Genomic DNA, 20,617 nt, shown 5'->3' with positions numbered 1-20,617 from the left:
TTCACCCCGCATATTTTATTTCTGCGGTACCCGCCATATCTGATGAGCATTCCCCTATCCACCACCTGGGGAGGCGTCCGATGGGAGAAAAAAAGAGGAAAAAAAAACAACTCCGCACGTATTCAAAATAGACGAACTTAAATTCCTCTAAAAAGACGACATTAAAGTTGTCTTTATAGACGAACGTAGGAAAGAATTAAGTCAGGATATCCATCAACTAATTGAGTTGTTCTAATTAGTGGGAACATTGTTTTACGTCTTTTTCTACACTGAAGAAATTTAGAGGTCACTGCTGAACTATCTATTCTCACAGATATGGCGTAATTAACGTATGTATGTATATAATATGTCTGGCAGGGAATCTCTGAACGCTATACATTATACATTCTCTTCCTCAGCAATGTTGCAATCACCATTGCTGCGAGGAGACTAACCACTGTCGCAAAAGGTCCATGACTAACAACAGGGACAAGACACAATAAGATAATACTGTAAACATCTTGAAGATGTGTAGGATATTAGAAGATGGGCTATATCGGCCCACGTTTTGGTATAGCCACCAAATAACGTTACCTCCCAATTTTCCGTATTTTGAGGATTTTAGTTGCATTTTGTGACCGAGCTACCTGTAATTTGACAGTCGAGGTTCCTAGTGATAACAAAACATCTCCACCAAAATTCGTCAACATAGGTCCACGTTTTGGTATAGCCCCCATATAACGGTACCTTCCGATTTTCCGTATTTTGAGGATTTCAGATACAATTTTTGAACGAAATATCTGCAATTCGACATTTGACGTTTCCAGTGGTCACAAAACTTCCCCACCATACTTTGATTTATCCCCATATAAGGTTGCCAACCCGTTGAAGACATTTCTATATGCATTTTTAGGTATCAGTGATCAAATTGTGGACAGGATATAAAATAATTGTTACGTTTTAGTTCAGAATATTTTATGGTGGAGGGTATAAAAAGATCGGCCCTGCCGAACTTAACGCATTTTTACTTGTTTATACTTCGGCTCAAACATATGAATCTTTCTTTGAAATAAGATCTCTCTGGACAAGGATAGACTTTCACATCCATCAGAAAAGTGCACCCAATCTAAACATAAATGGAACAATCTTATAGGTGTGCTCCTATAATAATAAAAAGAGTTAAATAGATTAATTAAACGTATAAGCATTCCAATTCCTTACCTACCTTTCAGCAAATATTATGGAATTTGTTTTATAACTATTTACAAGATCTGACGAACACAGACATCCCTCACTTCCATTATCTTTGTCTCTTCACAATAAGATAATACACGGTGTGTCCAATAAGATTCTAAATCTTTGTTAAGGTTTAGATATACGTGGTTACCTTCAAATACATCTATTTTTCGGAACATGTTATAAGATATTTCTAAAAGTTCTCCTTATAACTCAAGTGGAATAAGTGTTCCGTTTATAAATCCTTCATATTCTCTATTGTAATAAGAAATTTTTGGGACATTTTGGGTAAAAATCAATATAACACCTGTAGATCGTCACCATAAATGCCGGAAGACGTAACCCACAAAAATAAAACTTTACAGGAGAAGCAAAAAACGTTATAAAATGAAAACGGTGTTATAAAATATCGAAAAATTTTAGTATCGTGTTTTAAGACAGAGAAGAAATATATTTTTTGAAAGAAATTAAATTTTTTTCCAGAATGTTAGAAGCTGTGTGGGTTACGTCTTTTGGTATTGTATTTTTCTGAAATACTAAAAGACGTAACCTACAATTTATTGAGTATACATTTGAAGAAACTAGTATAAATGAAAAATTATAAACCAATTAGGACTGGTTTATTGGCCTACGCGGTTAAGCGAACCTTAAACTAGCCATCTGACGGTGTTGGGTTCAATTCCCAGGCTTGACGTTGATATTTCAATGGACCACAATAAGGTGAACTGTTTATTCCAACCATCACTATAATTACTTATAATTTCAATTGTATTAGACGATATTAAATCTGGAATATTATATTTATTGTTGTATTTAAGTCAATTTATGGACAAAATATAGTTCATATAAATTAAGTGATCTGTAACAGTTTAAATGTAAATTTTAATTGTCATAAGGAATGTTGTCATAAAAGTAATGACAATCACTTGGAATTAAGCGTTTTAAGTCTTGCAGGTGTTGGAATTTCTTTTTTGAGACTTTTAGCCTTTGTGTGTACATCTGAGAAGGATCCACTGCCTCAAAATTTTTGGAACTTCTCTATGGTAGATTATACTGCTAGGATCAAAAGCCAATGCTCGCAGTGACTGTAGGATTTCCTGTCTTTTTGTATAATACAAACCAATACAGAAAATTTGCGTTTTTGTCCTTTGGACCTATTCGATTATTACAATCAGTTGATCTCTATTAAACCATGGGTTAGTTGACCAGACCATCTTTTGCAAACTTACAGCCTAATCGTATCCGTCTTTAATGAATACATCTTTGTACTAGAACGACGTGAATTTTGACCACATATACGTTTTCGTATCAACGTCTCAAATTTTGAACATTTCCGTTCGTTCTTTCTCTTGGAAAAATGAACAATATCGGGACGAGCATTGCCTTCCGAATAACCACTTCCTTTTGTCCGGTTAACATATTGTTTTCCATATGTGCGTTTTAGATGTTTATTTAAATCAGGGCATGGGTCTTCTGTCATAATCTTCAATTATGGATTTTTTCTGTAAGACCAGTAAAACCGTCTAAAGTCAAAGTTATTACTTTAAAAATTTACTAAAAGAATGGTCTTTGTGATTTTTGAAAAAAAGCTACCATTCTTGATATATGGTAACCTAAGAGTCAAATTACACATATGGAGAAATAAGCTGAGTAAAAGCCAAACTGTTAAAGTAACTACACCATGTGATAGGTATTTCCATAAGCTTTCATACCTTACCCATTTTGTAGTAATCGGTTCAGTAGAACAGGGTCTAACCCAGTTTTAAACCTGGACTTTCGGGTCAAATAACCGGTTAACCGAATCCGCCCCTGTGGAAATTATACATTAACTCAATAAGCCCTCCCTCTGGCATTATAATTGCTGCAAATATCAAAGAATACATTGTTTGTACTGCTGTTTAGTTTTGAAATAATGTGGGTTACGCCTTTTGTGTTCTATGAAAATTACAGTATGCTGTTACGTCTATTGGCATTTCTTGAATAGGATCGTTATTTTTAAACGTAGAAGCTTGAAATTTTGCCAGAGCATGTATTTTAGCTTAATATATCAGATTCCATCAAAAAACGAATTTCCATTTCCATGTCGGTTACATCTTCCGGCATTTATGGTGACGAGATACTGCAATTTTTAGCAGCGAAGTACAAAGTGAGGTAAATATTTGCAGGAGCAGCATAAAGGACGAATAAATACAAAAAGACTACCACAATGCGCATAAATTTACCGACATGACATGGTGGCGACATGAAACTATAATAAACACGAGTTTGTCCTTGTACAAAAAAAGTAAAATCAGGTTAACATGGCCCTTATACAAGAAATTTGTAATTAGTAGTTTTAACACAAAAATTCCACACATTAAAAATAAATTGAAACATTGTTTTATGACTCAGGAGGGGCAAAATAAGCAAAATAACAACAAAACATATGTTTTACACCCATTTCAGTGCAAATCGCTGACGGTAACATCAATATTTCGCTTTAGATTTTTCCAAAAGACTTACCTTGGCTAATTTTATGTCATCCATTATAGAGAATAGGAAGGTTTTTTTTAATCAATCCAATTAATCTGCTTTGTTTAAATTAAACTACAACAAAACCAACAACAATTGTTTTAATTGCAAGTACACGATTTTCGCTGTATGTCGTTTCTGTGTTTGTTGTTACAGATTGCACTTTTTACACCTTATTGTTTTATTGTTTCTGTCACTTAACTTTATTCACGTTTATATTTTGTAGAATTGCGCGCCAAATTCCAACAATTGTCAAAATATTTGGTTAAAATTGTTTACTTTTAGTTTTTATTAATTTTTTAACAAAAAATTTCTCTGGTTCTACAATTCTACAACAACACGAGAAAATTTTCTACAGAAAGAAGGCAAAAACACAAAATCAAAAATCAACCACAATCGCAACACGAATGGCAAGGTCAAAACAAAAGAGACAACTTTGACAGTTTGGCATACAGTGATGGCGAAATGAATGCAACCACAACGCACAGGGTTTTTTATATTAGTTGTGTTCCTTTACATTTTTAATGGTAAAACGCACATTACACTTGCACTTAAACCAGGTGTTTTAGGAGTTTACGTCTTTTATTTGACAGATATTTGGCCTGTTCCCGTACTTTATAAAGTGGTAAAAGTCGTAAAAGTCGTAAACGATTTTCATATAAATATTGTGTACGGGAACGCAAAATGTGTAAAAGTGGTAAAAATTGTAAAAACTTTTTAGTTCTGGAACAGAGCTATTGTATGGAATTGACAACTTAATTGATGTATGTTTTATAAAATAGGTTATAAGTAAAATGTGTTTAAAGCAGGCCTGCTCAAGGTGCGCACCTGAGCTGTCGGTGTGTGTCAATTTTCTCACACACACAATTTAAAAAGAGAGCTTTTGTTTTTGTTTTGAATATTTTCAAAATTAAAAATCAGTCTCTATTGAACATTCAATGAGGAAGGTTCTGTTTTCGAATTTGTCTATGAATTTATATGCGTACACTGAAAAAATGAATGAAGATACTGAATACGAATTTTTATTTGCCTAAAATTTTTACGGCAAATTAGAGTGTTTGGTTTGTCAACGCACTTTGGTTTGTCACGAACTTGATTTGCAACAAATTATAACATCAACAGTCACATTTGGTCAAAATAAAATAATTATTCTACTCTATATTTTGAAATATAAAATAAAAAAAAAAAACTGTTACGATATTTCTCACAGTATACAGAGAGACAAAGGAAAATTGAAATTTGTGTATTTCAAAACCAACACAATTACAAAATGTGTTTGTATGTGTCTGAGCAGGCCTGGTTTAAAGGAACGGAAAAATGGTAGATCTGGTAACAATGCCAAAAAGAAACATAGAACGTTTTCAGACGATAAGGTTTGACTGCTCAAAAACGTGGTTTCCGTTTTGACTCTCATTCGTAATTTTCACATCTAGTGTTGCGTTTTTGAAGTCATTTTATACAAGCGTACTTTTTGAACAAAAAGAAGTACGGTTTTACATAAATGTACCAAAAAGGTTTATGTGTGTATTGTCACTTCTTACAGCATTTAACACAAAAATGAGTATTTGTTCACATTTTTTTCTTACACATTTCGCACACACACATTCATTCTTAATTTTATAAAAATATGTGAGGAAACAGTTATTACTTATACCATGATCAGATTTACATTAGGCAATTTTTCTTGATGGATTTTTTCGTCCCCTTTTATACAAACAATTCTGTTCGAACATTTTTCTTTCAAAACATTTAAAATAATCTCAATTACGAAAACTATAAAAGAAATTAATTAAAAAATCATAACATGTTCTTGAAGTAATGTTTGTATAATACAAATTAAATAAAAAATATTTCTTGAACGAATTTATCAAAAAAGTACTTTATGTACGTTTTCGTTCACTTACTTCCACATTTTGTTTCAACACTGACACAATTTACGAATGAGAACCAAAACGGACAACGCATTTTTGAGCAGGCAAACCTTATCGTGTGAAAACGTTCATACAATGCCTGTTTCAGAACCTGCAAGAATCTACAATTTTTTACTACGATAACAAGTTTGCTTTTATGTTATCGAGACAAATAGTAAAAATTAGTAGATTCTTGCAGTTCATTTCACTGTTTTTAATTTCCTTTTTGTCAGCGTTCGCTTTTTTTCTTTGTTCTCGTAATTTTTTTTTTCTTCATTGCCAAATAATTTCAAACAAATGTCGAAAAATCAGTTCTACCATTCTCTGCCCGAAGGCTAAAAATAGTAAGAAATGGTAACCTCAGGCATGTAAAGGTCATATCTGATAAAAGACTTAGGACCAAGCTCGACCTAATAAAAAGATTTCTGAATCACATTTGAATTAGGTCGAACTTGGACTTTAGTCATTTACCAGATATGACTTAAGCAAGAATGCCATGATTCTTATGTGTCGAGGCCTTTAGTCCCGGTTCACACTAGAGTGATTTCATTGAAAAAAATCATGAAATTATGCGTTTCTAGATCGAGTTCCACAGTAGAGTAAAATCATAAATTTGTTGTAGCGGGGAATTCGATCTAAGAACGCCTAATTTCATGAAATTTTTAAATGAAATTCACTCTTGTGTGGACTGAAACTAATGCCAAGTTTACACTTGCGCTCCAAAATCCACTGGATTTCACGAAATCCAGAAATACACACCGGTGTTTACACTTATTTTTTTGTTGATTTCAAATATATCACAATGATCAAGGTAGATGCATATGCGCAGCTGATTGAACATGAATTTTCAAAACAAGTTGTTATAAATTGAATTCAACATCAAAAATATACGACAATATAGAACTTTACAACTTTATTTGGAAAATTATCGTAAAATTATTTATATATCGTATCAAATGTGTATAGTACCAAAAAAAAATAAAAAATAAATAATGATTTTATCGTTGAGACATCATAATAATAAATTTTGATAGATACAAGTTGTGCTCAGAACCTGCAAAATATTAGTACTTGCAGTAGTTTTTCCGTTTAGTGCTAAAAATGCGTTCCCGTACTCCGAAATCTAGCAAGACTTGCACTTCTCTTTAAACAAAAATAGCGCCGAATAACACCCTCTTCTACTGTTTTCTGCCATATTATTTTGGTCTGGTAGAAACTAACAGCAAGCATGTTCATATGTTCATTGGTATCTAATATTATAGCTGATACGTTGATTTTGACATTTCTGCTGGAGTTTTTGCAATTTCCATCATTTTTCCGTTCCCATATTTTTTAGGAAATTTGTATAGGGGAGAAATTTTTGACAATTCGATCTATTTTCTAAAATTACCATTAAAAAAGTACGGGAACACAATGAAAAATAGCATTGTAACAAAGTAATTTAATATTTTTTCAAGTTGTTTACAAATTTTGATACTAAAATGTTTTGTTGCAGCAATTCGCACATCTACCTTGTTTATTGTGATACGTGAAAAGTGTTGCAACTTTTGGTACTTTTTTAGGCAAAAGCAAGGTTGTATATCATGTGTACTGTGATTTCGATGTTAATTTCGCTGAAATCACGAAATGAGATGATTTCATTTTTGTATGCGAAATCATGATAAATTTTGCTTGATTCCGCACGAAATCACGAAACGCCTTCAAAATCACGAAACGACGCCGAATGTAAACAAAGCATAAAGGAACACAACTATACTAATAATGGTGATAAAAGTAAATTAGTCTAGACCCATATCTCGGGAAGTGTGGACCACCCCAGAAATCATTGTGTTCATGGTCCCAAGGACTATCTACTGTAAAAATTCTTGCTTGCTTCTGATAAAAGAATAAAGAAGGCCGAGCCAATTTACGAACTAGGTCTTCCTTTTTTAATTCTTTTATCAGAAGCAAGCAAATCAAGATGGCAAGGCTTCTTTGTACCTAGGCCAAGTTCGACTTAATTCAAATGTGGTTCTGACATTTCTTTATTCCTTTCCCAGAAATGACTTCACCCAGAAAGACAGCCGCTTATCAGTCGAGGCCTTTACCCAGTCGCTTTATGCTTCACACTCATGGTAAAACAAGAAAAGGTAGCAGCAATACCCAGCTGACTGAACTGGGCTGTAATGTTAGTGTCAAATTCCATACGACATTTTATGTACTTATTTCTATGTTCGATGTATATTAGGGATATATATTTTTTGAAGAACAAATTTATTCATCAGAAAAAAATATTTCCCTTACCCTGCGTTTACACATGCCAGGACAGTTGAATTCATGTATTGATTGTCAAAAACCCAAAACTTGCCTGTGTGACGTAGGCGTCCCGACAACTGCAAAAACAATTGTAAAATTATTAATGAAAATCGTCGATTTGTTTTTGTTTTGTTTTCACATATATTGTTTTTGTTCATATTATTTTGTTTTCAACACTTTTCAATTATCATATCAATTCTTTTTTACAAAAATGTCAAACATTTGTTAACCCTACTGTCTGTGAAAAAATGATGGACAGGTGGAAGACAGCCGACAAATGTATTGTTTGGTTTACATTCGGCGTCTTTTCGTGATTTCGAAGGCGTTTCGTGATTTCGCGCGAAATCATGCAAAATTTATCATGATTTCGCATACAAAAATGAAATCATCTCATTTCGTGATTTCAGCGAAATCAACATCGAAATCACAGTACACGTGATATACAACCCTGTTTGTGACTGAAAAAGTACCAAAAGTTGCAACACTTTTCATGTATCACAATAAACAAGGTAGATGGTCAATTGCTGCAACAAAAAAATTTAGTATCAAAATTTGTAAACAATGTGAAAAAAATTTTAAATTACTTTGTTACAATGCTATTTTTCATTGTGTTCTCGTACTTTTTTAATGGTAATGTTAGAAAAAAGAGCGAATTGTCAAGAATTGCTTCCCCATACGAATTTCTTAAAAAATACGGGAACAAAAAAAGTGACGGAACTTGCAAAAACTGCAGCAGAAATGTCAAAATCAACGTATCAACTATCGTATTTAGATGATAATGAACATGTTGCTAGTGTCTACTATGCCAAAAGTGTATGGCAGAAAACAGAAGAATAGGGTGTTATTCGGCGCTATTTTTGTTTAAAGAGAAGTGCAAATCTTGCTATATTTCGGAGTAGGGGAACGCATTTTTAACACTAAACGGGAAAACTGCTGCAGGTATTAATATTTTCCAAGTTCTGAACACAAATTTTATCTATCAAAATTTTTTATTATGATGTCTGATAAAATCATTTTGTATTTTTTTATTTGTTAGTACTATACACAATTTATACGATATATAGATAATTTTACGATAATTTTCGAAATAAAGTTGTAAAGTTCTATATTGTCGTATATTTTTGATGACTAATGCTCTGTTCCAGAACCTGCAAGAAGCTACTATTTTTTACTACGATAACATTTTTTCCTTTATGTTATCGGAAAAAATAGTAAAAATTAGTAGATTCTTGCAGTTCTGGAACAGACCATAATTCAATTTACAAAAACTTGTTTTGAAAATTCATGTTCGATCAGCTGCGCATATGCATCTACCTTGATTATTGTGATATGTTCGAAATCAACAAAACAATAAGTGTAAACACCGGGGTGTATTTCAGGATTTCGTGAAATCCAGCGGATTTTAGAGCTCAAGTATAAACATGGCATATGTATGTGTTAGTAAATCAGAGTTGTATTTGAAGACAAATTGTCTGGTGTAAACGCCTAGTTAAAGGCTCATTCATATCATTGACATGTAACCTCCTCCAGGTTTGAACGACATGCCGCACACTAAAACACCGCTTATAGAGGTGGTACAATCTTTGTTAAGCTGAAAACACATACAACGTTTGGGTAGAGTTTTGTGTCGTTTTGGGCATGATGCCGAAAAATTCAAATTCATTTGAAATATATGCCGGCAAACACATCAACGCAAAAGGCTTCAAACTAAACATGGCCTAAGGCCATGTTTATATTATAGTCTTTTGTAGGGTTAACCTTGTATTTATTTGACGTATACGCAAAGGAATTGGCATTTGAAACCGAGTGGGTTTGTTAAATCCGGTTATATATAAACGTACTATAAGACTCAGTAGTTTTATTAAATCCGGCTATATGTAAACGTACTGTAACTCATTCGTTTCGTTCGTTGAACTCTTTATTCACCAAAGTGAACCAATTGCGAATAAAGCCGAATACACATCCAACCATTGCTGGGTTTACATTCGGCGTCGTTTCGTGATTTCGCGCGGAATCAAGCAAAATTTATCATGATTTCGCATACAAAAATGAAATCATCTCATTTCGCGATTTCAGCGAAATCAACATCGAAATCACAGTACTCATGATGTACAACCCTGTTTTTTGCCTAAAATAGTACCAAAAGTTGCAACACTTTTCACGTATCACAATAAACAAGGTAGATGGTCAATTGCTGCAACAAAACATTTTATTATCAAAATGTGTAAACAATGTGAAAAAATATTAAGTTACTTTGTTACAATGATATGTTCCATTGTGTTCACGTACTTTATTAACGGTAATGTTAGGAAAAGAGCGAAGCCAATAAACATGGTGCTAGTTTCTACTATGCCAAATTTGTGTAGCAGAAAACAAGAGAAGAGGATATTTGTTATTCAGCGCTATTTTCGTTTAAAGAGAAGTGCAAGTCTTGCTAGATTTCGGAGTACGGGAAAGTATTTGTAGCACTAAACGGGAAAACTACGGCAAGTAGTAATATTTTGCACGTTATGAACACAACCAAAATTTATTATTATGATGTCTCAACGATAAAATCATTTTTTATTTTTTCATTTGTTAGTATTATAACCAATTAATACGATATATAGATAAGTTTACGATAATTTTCGAAATAAAGCAGTAAAGTTCTATATTGTCGTATTTTTTTGATGACTAATTCAATTTACAACAGCTTGTTTTGAAAATTCATGTTCGATCAGCTGCGCATATGCATCTACCTTGATAATTGTGATAAATCAATAAAAAAAAATTGAAATCAACAAAAAATAAGTATAAACACCGGGGTGTATTTCAGGATTTCGTGAAATCCAGTGGATTTTGGAGCGTAAGTGTAATGCTTGGTTTACATTTACGAAATCCACTCGATTTCAACTGTCAAATCCATAGCTTAAACGTCAAATGAAATCCAATGGATTTCATTTGACGTTTGAGCTATGGAATTTTTTATTTTTTTTTATTTTATTTTCAAATTCATATATGATACAAAAGCCAAAAAAGGCCAATTCAATGTATGTATCTGAATATTGACAGTTGAAATCGAGTGGATTTCGTAAATGTAAACTTAGCATAAACTTGGCACATGGTATAAGTAAAGAGGTAGATTTAAATGAAAAAAAAAAAACTTCAAAATAAAAGCAACAAGTGCGTTTGTTTACAATGCATTTTTTGAGCATTTTATAATAAACGCGAAAAATGAATGAAGAGTTAAGTTTTCTCCACATAATCTAGTTGTGAATATGATCAACTGATTGTTTCAATGCAAATCTCACCAATTTCTTCACTACAAATGATCTAAAAACAATTTTAAAAATCATTGAATTCGATTGTTTTTAAAATTTGCTGTGTTCCAGAACCTGCAAGAAGCTACTATTTTTTACTACGATAACATTTTTTCCTTTATGTTATCGGAAAAAATAGTCAAAATTAGTAGATTCTTGCAGTACTGGAACAGACCAATTGTTTGGCATATTATTCAAACACCACACACACAGTTTGTTTATATTGTTCTGAAGTTTTAGGCGTACTCGAATGACAAAATTTAAGTTGACATAAAGCTTTGGCTAACCTTTCTTATTAAACCATGCATCCAACGTTTGAGTAAAGTTTTCCGTCATTTCTTGTAGAAGAATAAAAAAGTAAGGACAACATAGATCGAATTTTTATTTATTTATTAGTTTATATGGGAATAGTTCCCCACTTCTGCTACTTTTGCCACCTAATAACATACGGGAACAGAGCACATATAAAAAATCATGGGTTGAAAAATTGAAAGTCGACCATGAAAAGTTGACTTTTCGATTTTCTCTTCAACCAAAAGTCGTTTTCGATTTTTAGACCTTTCAAACTAAAAAAATCGACTAATCGATTAATCGAAGTCGACTATTCCTATTCCTCCTAGTCGGATTCGCAGTTGAAATGTAGAGAGTGAATGGTGGGCTGACTGACTGATTAAAAAATACCAAGTTGAAATTTTAGTTTTTTTTGTGTTTCTCTTTCCAACCAAATTAAGTCAATCGAAAAACTCCATTCAGCCTTGATAAAGAAATTAAACGATTTACGAGTGAAAACAAATGAAAAACAAGTGAAAAAGAGAATTTCAAAGTGTATTTTGGTAGTGTTTTTGTTGCTCGCTGTGGAAGGAAAGACAAGAAGAAAATTTTATGAATCTTTTTTTTTTTTTGCAAAATCAAAGTGTTTTGTGTCAATGATTGGGGCCATCCAACTTACAAATGATGATACGCAAATAAAATAAAAATCCAAATAAAGAAGAGAAAAAGTGAAACAGAAAAATGTTAATTCCATAAATTCCAAAAAATCCAGAAATTGCAGATAACAAAAGAAAATAACAAAAATAAAAAATTGTTTGCCAATTTGTTGGAAGTGCGAAGTGCATGTAAAAGTGTAGTGTATCCAATTGTTGTTTTTGTTGTGTCTGCTTAAAGAAGAAGAAAAAGAAGAGCAAAAAAGAGTGTTTTAATGTTTGCCCAGAAAACAAAAGTTGTGAAATAAACATCGCCGCGACATCCGCCGTAACATCCTTCTTTGTCCAGTAGTAGCAGTCAGCAGTAGCTTATCAGACCAGCTACTCAAATCCAGCTGAAATATGAGTTCTCGAAATAAGTAAGTTAACGAGTGAACCAAGTTTCTTTCTTGAAGTGTTTTTTTGCATTCATTCATATCAGACTCCCCTTTTGGTTTGCGATCTTCCATGGAAAATGCAAAACGTCATCAATGTTATTGTGGTTTTTGTCATTGTGTTTTTGTGTTTACCAGCTTAGCTTAGCCTGAGAATTAAATGTGGGCGTTATGCGTTATGCTTGAGTGAATGACAGTTTACGCTTCAGGTGGTTTTCTTAAGATTTAACTCCATAACTCTTTTTGTTGTAGTGTGTGTATTTTGTCGTTGTTGTGATTATGTCAGGGTTGTTGTTTACCTTAGGGGTCATCTAACAATACAGCAGCATACATAGAAGTTATGAACAAGCAGTGAAGAAAGGGGGGTGATATCCACTATGTGGCCAATCTTAATTGAATGACTTAACATTGTCTATAGCCCATATTACTGCTACTTAACTTACTTTTTGTTTGTTGTGATGACTCATTCTTTGGTATTTTCTTGACTGTATCGATTTGAAGTTTTTCTCAGCTGCCCTTATGTTAACTTTATCATCAAAGTAGCTCCTTGTGCGAAAAATTATTCTGATGAATCATTGACCAAAATCCTATAGGCAGTTTAGTGAATTTTCAATTGCATAAAATTTGTGTTTGAGATAATCTTTAAATGAGTATCCATTGCAATGTGCAATTCGCAATGTGCCTGTCGCAAATTGCTGAGAGATTTCAACATGCTGTCAAATGTGGCCCGGTAATATTAGGGTTCTAAGTAGTAGAATCATCATAGAATCTTCCTCGTACTCTATAAATGATATTGTTGTTGTAGCAACGCAAATATTTTCATTCGTATATTTTATTCAGTTATCTAGTTTTCAAAAATGCTATAACCTTTACTGGCTGTGTGCATAAAGAATCACGAGATATCGGCTTAGCTGGGCAGATAAACAAATGCAGCGTTTCCTGTGGTCTCAATCCATATGCAGGGCATATGTTCGGAATCGTGCAATCAAATCGGGCCTAATGTGAATTGACAAGGCGGCTGCATCGTCCGGATCTTAGCTGGGCTAAAACCGCCCATGTTTGCCTTGGTAGCTGACGTTCTTGACTTGACATTCTATTCAAGCCTACCTGATAGGATAGGTTGATCTAGATGTTCTCGTTTATACCTTATGACCTCTCTCTCCAGATAAGAATAACTCATTTGACGTGCTTGGAGGGGGGAAGCCTTTCATTAGATCGTGGTAGGTATGCTCACGGCTGTAACACCCAAGATGGTACTTCATTGACAACATCTTGTTGTATTGATGTACCGGCAAAATCTTTCTCTCTTCCTCAGGGCGGCATTCTGGCCGTTTTGGATATTTTCCACTGCGTAACGCTAGCATTTTCATATTTCGCTGGCGCCGCATAGCTTACCACAGACTATCCTATTGTGATAATAGGTCAACAAGGTTTCTTTGTTACCAAGTGCTGTCGGCCAGCGATTTAAGAATCGAACACCAAGTACGAAATGGGTTAACACCGATGACACTGCAATTTTTAATAATATTTTATTGTTCCTTTTGTTTTGCACTCCCCATTCTAGAGGATCAGTCAATATTGTTGTTGTTATCCCATCCAACTTCAAAGTACAGAAACAATTTGTTGAAAGCTCTCCGTACATAACAAAGAAGACGCCCCTACCAGAATAAGCGGAGAGTGTCACAGTACACAAGACATAAGCATCGCGGCACCTGGAATATCCGACAGACACGACGGTATTATGCGTGATGAGATTCGTCGTGCCAATGCCAGTTTCCTCAGAGTAAGGTAGCTGACACTAGAAGTTAACAGGTTGGTCGGTGAACATAAGCGGTTAAATCATCTGAAGAGTTGCAGAATAAATGAAAAGAGTTGAGCCAGAATAAATGAATTTTGGGCAACGGTGAAGTCACTCTCGAACCCTAAAAAGAAGCAAGATAGGACCTTAGTCACGTTTGGAGATATTACGCTGATTGATTCAAAGACGTGCGCAAGTTATTTCAATCGACCGACAGTTTGTCGAGCACCCCGGGAGTGACAGAGCGAAAATAAGAGTACTACTTCCCGTAAGATCTCCTCCTGTCGAGGACGAACCACTGCAATTCACAATGGATGATGTTGGGAATGTCATCATGAACTTTTGTTCATCCAAAGCGTTGGACCCTGATGGAATTTCCTTGATAATGCTGAAACAGCTGGATGAGCCGGGAGTCGAGTATCTCACTAAAGTTCTCAACCGGTCGCTAGCCACCCACTTGTCAGGATTCTAGCAAATGTAGCAAAGACCATTCAGGCTTTAGTCCCCCCCTGCATTAGAAATAGCTATCCATGAGCATGGGTTACGCAAGCAGAACAGCACGACAACAGTGCTGCACGTCATCTCCAAACATATTATTCGAGGACTCAACCAGAGCAAACCGTGTGATAGAACAGTGATGGTGGCGCTTGACTTATCAAATTCGTTAGATCACTCCTTGCTTTTTGAGTACATCGAACGGACAACCCTCCGTCAAAGTTTGAAAAATTGGATAATCAATTATATGTTATGACGCCAGTCATATGTGGAATTCAAGATCAAAAACTCCAAGCCCGGTAGAATGCAACATGGATTTCCCCAAGGTGGGGTGATATCTCCGGAACTGATTAAACCTCTACCTCTCATGTATTCCGCCACCTCCGCACGGCATTGAGATCGTAACGTATGCGGATGATTGTACGATACTGGCGTCAGCTACCTTCCCTGACGTGATTTTTGAAAGGCTGAACTCCTATTTGACTGATCTTATCAAATTTTCCGCGTGAGAAATGTGCAAATATCCGCCACTAAATCTTCTGCCACTCTGTTCACCACATGGAACGGCAGAGGAGAGAACAGAGTTTATTGCCATGATCGATGGTAGCAGAATTTCGACCAAAAACTACCCCAAAATCCTAGGGGTCACATTCAACAGCATGCCGTCCGCGCATGGAACAACTATCTGCGACATGCTGAGATGTAGGAACAAGTTCCACAAGTCCTTAACCGGCAGCACTTGTTGTTGTCGTTGTCAAACTTGAAGAGATGGCGCCCTGAGAACTACAACAGGGTGCCTCCTACTTCTTCCAGTACAGCAACACAATGGCATGCTTTCTTCGCAGTACTTTCTCGGGTGTTGCCATCCTAATTACCATATGGAGGATAGGACCCCCCACCCAGGCATGTCAGGAGGGATATTCATGATCTAGAAAGAGAGGGCCAACGTTACAAGAGAGAATCCCTATATCAACAAGCCTATCAAGCAAGTTTAAGTAGCATTCACTCGGATGCAGTCGCAGATGTCATAAATAACTATCGTGTGACTGCGGTCCTCGAGGAACATCCGCCATCTATCGCAGCTAAGGAGCGTCAGCTGTAACATCAAACCAGACTAGCTTTGACTCCACTACGCTCGTGATGGTGCCTATAGGGCAAGGATCGATTACACCGTCCAAAACATCTGCCCAGCAATTGGCACATGAGACACTTCACATGTTCAACAACCCTGCTAAACCTACTCAACTAGCTCCAGAAGATCTGCGGTTACACCCCATCAAAGCAGCCACATTCCTAGAACAATTTGGCTTTCGCAATATTTTGTCCAAACTTAGATCTGGTTCACAGATGGACCTTATCGGTCCAATCCCTCGGTTACGTTCCCCACAGAAGTTCAGAAATTTTCGCTACAATGGTGCGCACGATATCTTTCGAAGTGAGTAATCGATTGGGCCAATACTTTGTACATCGTAATATTTCTACCAGATTTAGATCTTGTTCGAATATGGAATATATCGGTACACTCCTTCGGGTACCTCCCACACAAAATTAGTTTAAGAGCTGTTCTCGTATCCTTAGAATTTTTGTTGTAACAACTTGTATTCGCTGCCCCATTACGACGGTACAAGTTTTTTCTGGGGCAAGTCCATATTTCCTAAGAAAATGGCCCGAAAGTTGTATAAAACCCATATGGCCACCATGTGTAGTAACTGGAGCGCATGATAACCCTCGAACAGATGAACCGATCTGATGGTCCACTACTTCAGGTACCTGCCCTTCAAAATTTCATTACTTTTCGCTAAAATGGTGTGCAAGATAAGTCTAGAAAGCACACTAGGATTATTTTGAACTTTGTTCGATTATATTGGTCCACTCCTTGGGCTATTTTCTCAGGAGGTATGGGCTTGCCCCTGAAAAAAAAAACTTTCACGATAGTAATTCGGGCAGCGAATACAAGTTGTATCAAAGCAATTAATGCGATTCGAGAGCCGGTCTTAAAGCCCAACAGCTGTAAAAAACTCTTATGGACGGATTAGTCGATTCCGTCCCAAATTTGATCATCGTAATATTTTGTCCAAACTTAGTTTAAGTTCCAAGATGGTCATTATCGGTCCACATCCTCCATTACACTCCCCCAAGATTTAAAAAATGCCTCTTCTTTTGAACGGAGCAATCAATATAGCCCAACCTTTGGAACTCCTAATATTTTGTCCAAATGTAGTATAATTTCTAAAATGGTCCATTTCGACCTTCTCCTTACTGTACTTCGATAATTTGATACGACCAAAAATGAGCCTCATCGAAATAACGGTTTTAGACCTCAAAAATATTTAGACAATTTGGATTTAGCCATGTCCGTGCGTCTGTCTGTTTGGCTGGCTGGCTGGAGCGCACGAATACTCTCGAACGGATCAACCGATTCCAATCAAATTTTGGGTAACGTAATATTTTTTCCTAAGTTTAAGATCGAAGATGGGTCATATCGGACCACACCTTCGGGTACCTCCACAACAAAAGATCTAAAATGGTGCGAACGATAACTCTGGAAGGGAGCAATCAATTTGGTCCAAATATTGCACATCGTATTATTCCTTCCAGATATAGATGGGGTTCGAATATGGGCTATATCGGTCCACTCCTTCGGGTAACTCCCATACAAAATAGGGATAAAGTGAAGTTTAAAAGCTCCTCTCAGATCGTCTTGAAAATTGTTCAGCAGGTTGTCAAAGCGGCTCCCTTTAGGACGGTACAATTTTTTTCTTGCGCAAATCCATACTTCTTTAAATATTGGCCTAAAAACTCCAAGAAACCCTGACGGCACCAACCAAAATGGGAAACCCGCAAAGTAATTCTCGCAGGGAGTTTCTGATTAGTGCAGACTGTGCACATCGTATTATTTCATCCAGTCATGTATCAGGTTGGAATATGGACTATATTCGTTCCGTCCTTCTGGCACCTTCAACACAAAATTTGGGAAAAGTGCAGTTTAACAGCTCATCTCCGATCGTTTTGAAATTTGTTGCAACAAGTCTTTCTTCCGTCCCTGCTACGACGGTGCAACTTTTTCTGATACACGTCCATACTTCCTGAGATAAAGACCCAAAAGTTCAAAAAAGCCTGCCGGCACCAACTAAATTGGTTAGTACGTTAAATAACCCTCGAAGGGAGAAACCGATTTTTTCCAAATGTTGTACATCGTATTATTTTTTACAGACTCGGAATATATCAGAATATTGACAACATCGGACCACTCTTTCGGGTACGTTCAAAAAGGGGAAAAACTGAAAATCCCCTGAACACATAATTTTTGGGGAGAAGGATTTTGGTTGTATAACCGACATTCGATCCGTCCATAGATAAAATTTTTAATTCACACAGGCTGAGGATATATCTGTCGGCAATGCGGACTGATACTGTTTTACTTGTTAGTTGTCCAATTAATCTTACGATTCAGTGAGCCGAAAACTTATCACAAGAAATTATGCGGTTATGCAAAATGTACTCGTCTTGAATAATCTCAATAATCAAACTCTTTGGAAAAGTGTAAGAAAAATCCTTTAGTTCTGCAATAGTAGTTTTTCTGACTTTAATTTACTTTGTAATAACTAGACATCGGATTTTGCATATTTGCATATTTTTTAATATTAAAGATACGAAGATTCTGATTGGACCAAAATACGTTTCAAAGAAATCTAAATTCAATGGCAGGGTCATATTTCGTATTTATTTTGCATATTTGCATATGCACAAAATATGCAAAAAATATGCAAAATATGCAAAAAATATGCAAAATATGCAAAAAATATGCAAAATATGCAAAAAATATGCAAAATATGCAAAAAATATGCAAAATATGCAAAAAATATGCAGAATATGCAAAAAATATGCAAAATATGCAAACAGATTTTGGCCGAAAATCGTCATAAAAGTCGTAAAATTGTCATTTAAAGTTGGAAAAACCATAAAAAAATACATAACAGTGTCAAAACTAAGACTGTTGACCGTATAACGTCGATTTTTTCAGCAGATTATTATGTTATTGAGACCGTTTACGACAGTGTGGTGTAGGGTATAAAAATTTGGTATCGTAATACCATTTTTTATTATTAAACTCTGTAGAAATATAAATTTTGATATAATATCAAACGTTTTATGTAAAATTCAATATTTTCTTTATTGTAGCATCTTAATTTAATTTGTAGCATAGGGCTGGTTTTAACTCAAAGGACCAAATCGATCTCGGATTTTTTAGCCGGGGAGCCGCGTATACCTTTTATTATTGTTAGATTTTAAAATTGCCAAAGTTTGAGCACATTTCGAATATGTTAAAAAGTGGTACTGGGGCCTCGAAGTTATGAAAATCTATTTTTTTTGCTATTTGGCGACTTCGACGGACCATATATGTGGAACGGTTAAAGCTACTTGCCAGTATTATGCATTTAATTAAAAGCTTATCTGTTCTTAACATTTCTTACTGAACAACAAAGTACGTAAGTGTTACTGAATTCGAGATAATAAACCCAATGTACCGAAAAAGGCCTTAGGGCAAAAATGGTGTCTATTAAAAAAAACAACTTTTTTCTTCCTATATTATCAAATTTTTGCGAATGAAAACGAATATATTTTACTTTATTTGAAAATGCTGCCTATTAGGGCGAAGATCTATTTTAATTCATTTCTCGTTGGAGTCGAGCTTATTGACCGATGATGTTTGGAAGTGAAAAAGGAAAGTCGAAGATTCGAACCCCCACAACCACCATTATGTGACATGTTTCGCCTTTTGTAGAGACTCATCAGACATATCGGGCGTGAAATGGCATCGCTATCCATCAAACATTTCCTTTTTCAAATGTACATTCATTGTATGGCTTCAATGACAAATGCTTACATTTTGTTCATACATATTTTAATTTACTTATGCCCGTAATTTCAACGCCTGGGTAAACGGGTAGGTAGCTACCTATAAGTTATCTTTACCTACGCGTTTGGTAATTTCTACATGCCATTTACCGAGGTGTCTAAATTTTGAAATCATGTGGTAATATTGGTTATTTTCATTAATGATTTCGCAAAATCATTACCACATAGAAGTGTTTTACAACTTTTAACACATTGACAACGATTAACCAGGTAAAATCCTTGGTGTAAGTAACACGGCCGTTTTTGACTCGGTAATGTTACCTATGCGTTGAAATTATAAAATGTTGCTTACACGGGAGACATCTGTGAACTTATAAATAGCTACGTGTTGAAATTACGGGCATTATGGGACTGACATAATGTGGTTTTGGAGCCATCTGGGTACAGATGACAACTTGGTGATGAACTCGACTCCTTGCTATGTCGCTCACAATTGTCAAGTTATTTACCATCCTTTACCCCTCCTGGCTGTTGATGTTCTGTGGTCAAGTTGCATTATCTTATTCAAGAAATTCGGAGTTAAAGTTTAATCTCTTGAACAACAATATGGTCTCACTTGTAATTATGCCTGGTAAAACTTTTTCTAGGAATTTCGGCAGTTGATTTTTGTAAGTTTAGATCGATTATTTCTGGAGAATTTTCTATCTTTGTTAAGATTTTTGTCGTCTTTTCGATCTTTACGATGTTTTGCACTATGAGATCAAACAATGCCAGAACAATAAGTTCAGGACTAAGGTACCATATATTATTTATCATTTTGTGATTTTCTTTATCTGATATTTGTTTGTGAATGCCTTTCGTATTAAGTAAATACGAT

The 20,617-nt window shown here is 35.2% G+C and overlaps 2 protein-coding genes across 15 annotated transcripts in view; one reads left to right on the top strand and one right to left on the bottom strand.

Moving 5' to 3' along the window:
- Mtmr6 (Myotubularin related protein 6) overlaps nucleotides 1–4,175 on the bottom strand; it is a 124,001-nt gene extending 119,826 nt beyond the window's left edge. The window contains exon 1 of the mRNA XM_073992534.1: nucleotides 3,718–4,175. Coding sequence (XP_073848635.1) covers nucleotides 3,718–3,741 — 24 coding nt within the window. The 5' untranslated portion in view covers nucleotides 3,742–4,175. The remainder of the gene's footprint in view (nucleotides 1–3,717) is intronic.
- A 7,644-nt stretch (nucleotides 4,176–11,819) lies between these two features.
- LOC141406654 (DENN domain-containing protein 1B) overlaps nucleotides 11,820–20,617 on the top strand; it is a 106,418-nt gene continuing 97,620 nt past the window's right edge. For all 14 annotated transcript variants that reach the window (XR_012413455.1, XM_073992530.1, XM_073992527.1 and 11 more), the window contains exon 1: nucleotides 11,820–12,572. Coding sequence is in view for 13 of the 14 variants with exons in the window: in XM_073992530.1 (XP_073848631.1) it covers nucleotides 12,556–12,572 (17 nt within the window). In the remaining variant the exon portion in view is untranslated. The remainder of the gene's footprint in view (nucleotides 12,573–20,617) is intronic.

This window comes from Musca autumnalis, unplaced genomic scaffold (assembly GCF_047663935.1).
Source record: "Musca autumnalis isolate F117 unplaced genomic scaffold, ASM4766393v1 scaffold_5, whole genome shotgun sequence".
Lineage (NCBI taxonomy): Eukaryota > Metazoa > Arthropoda > Insecta > Diptera > Muscidae > Musca > Musca autumnalis.
This window is presented reverse-complemented; position numbering and strand designations above follow the sequence as displayed.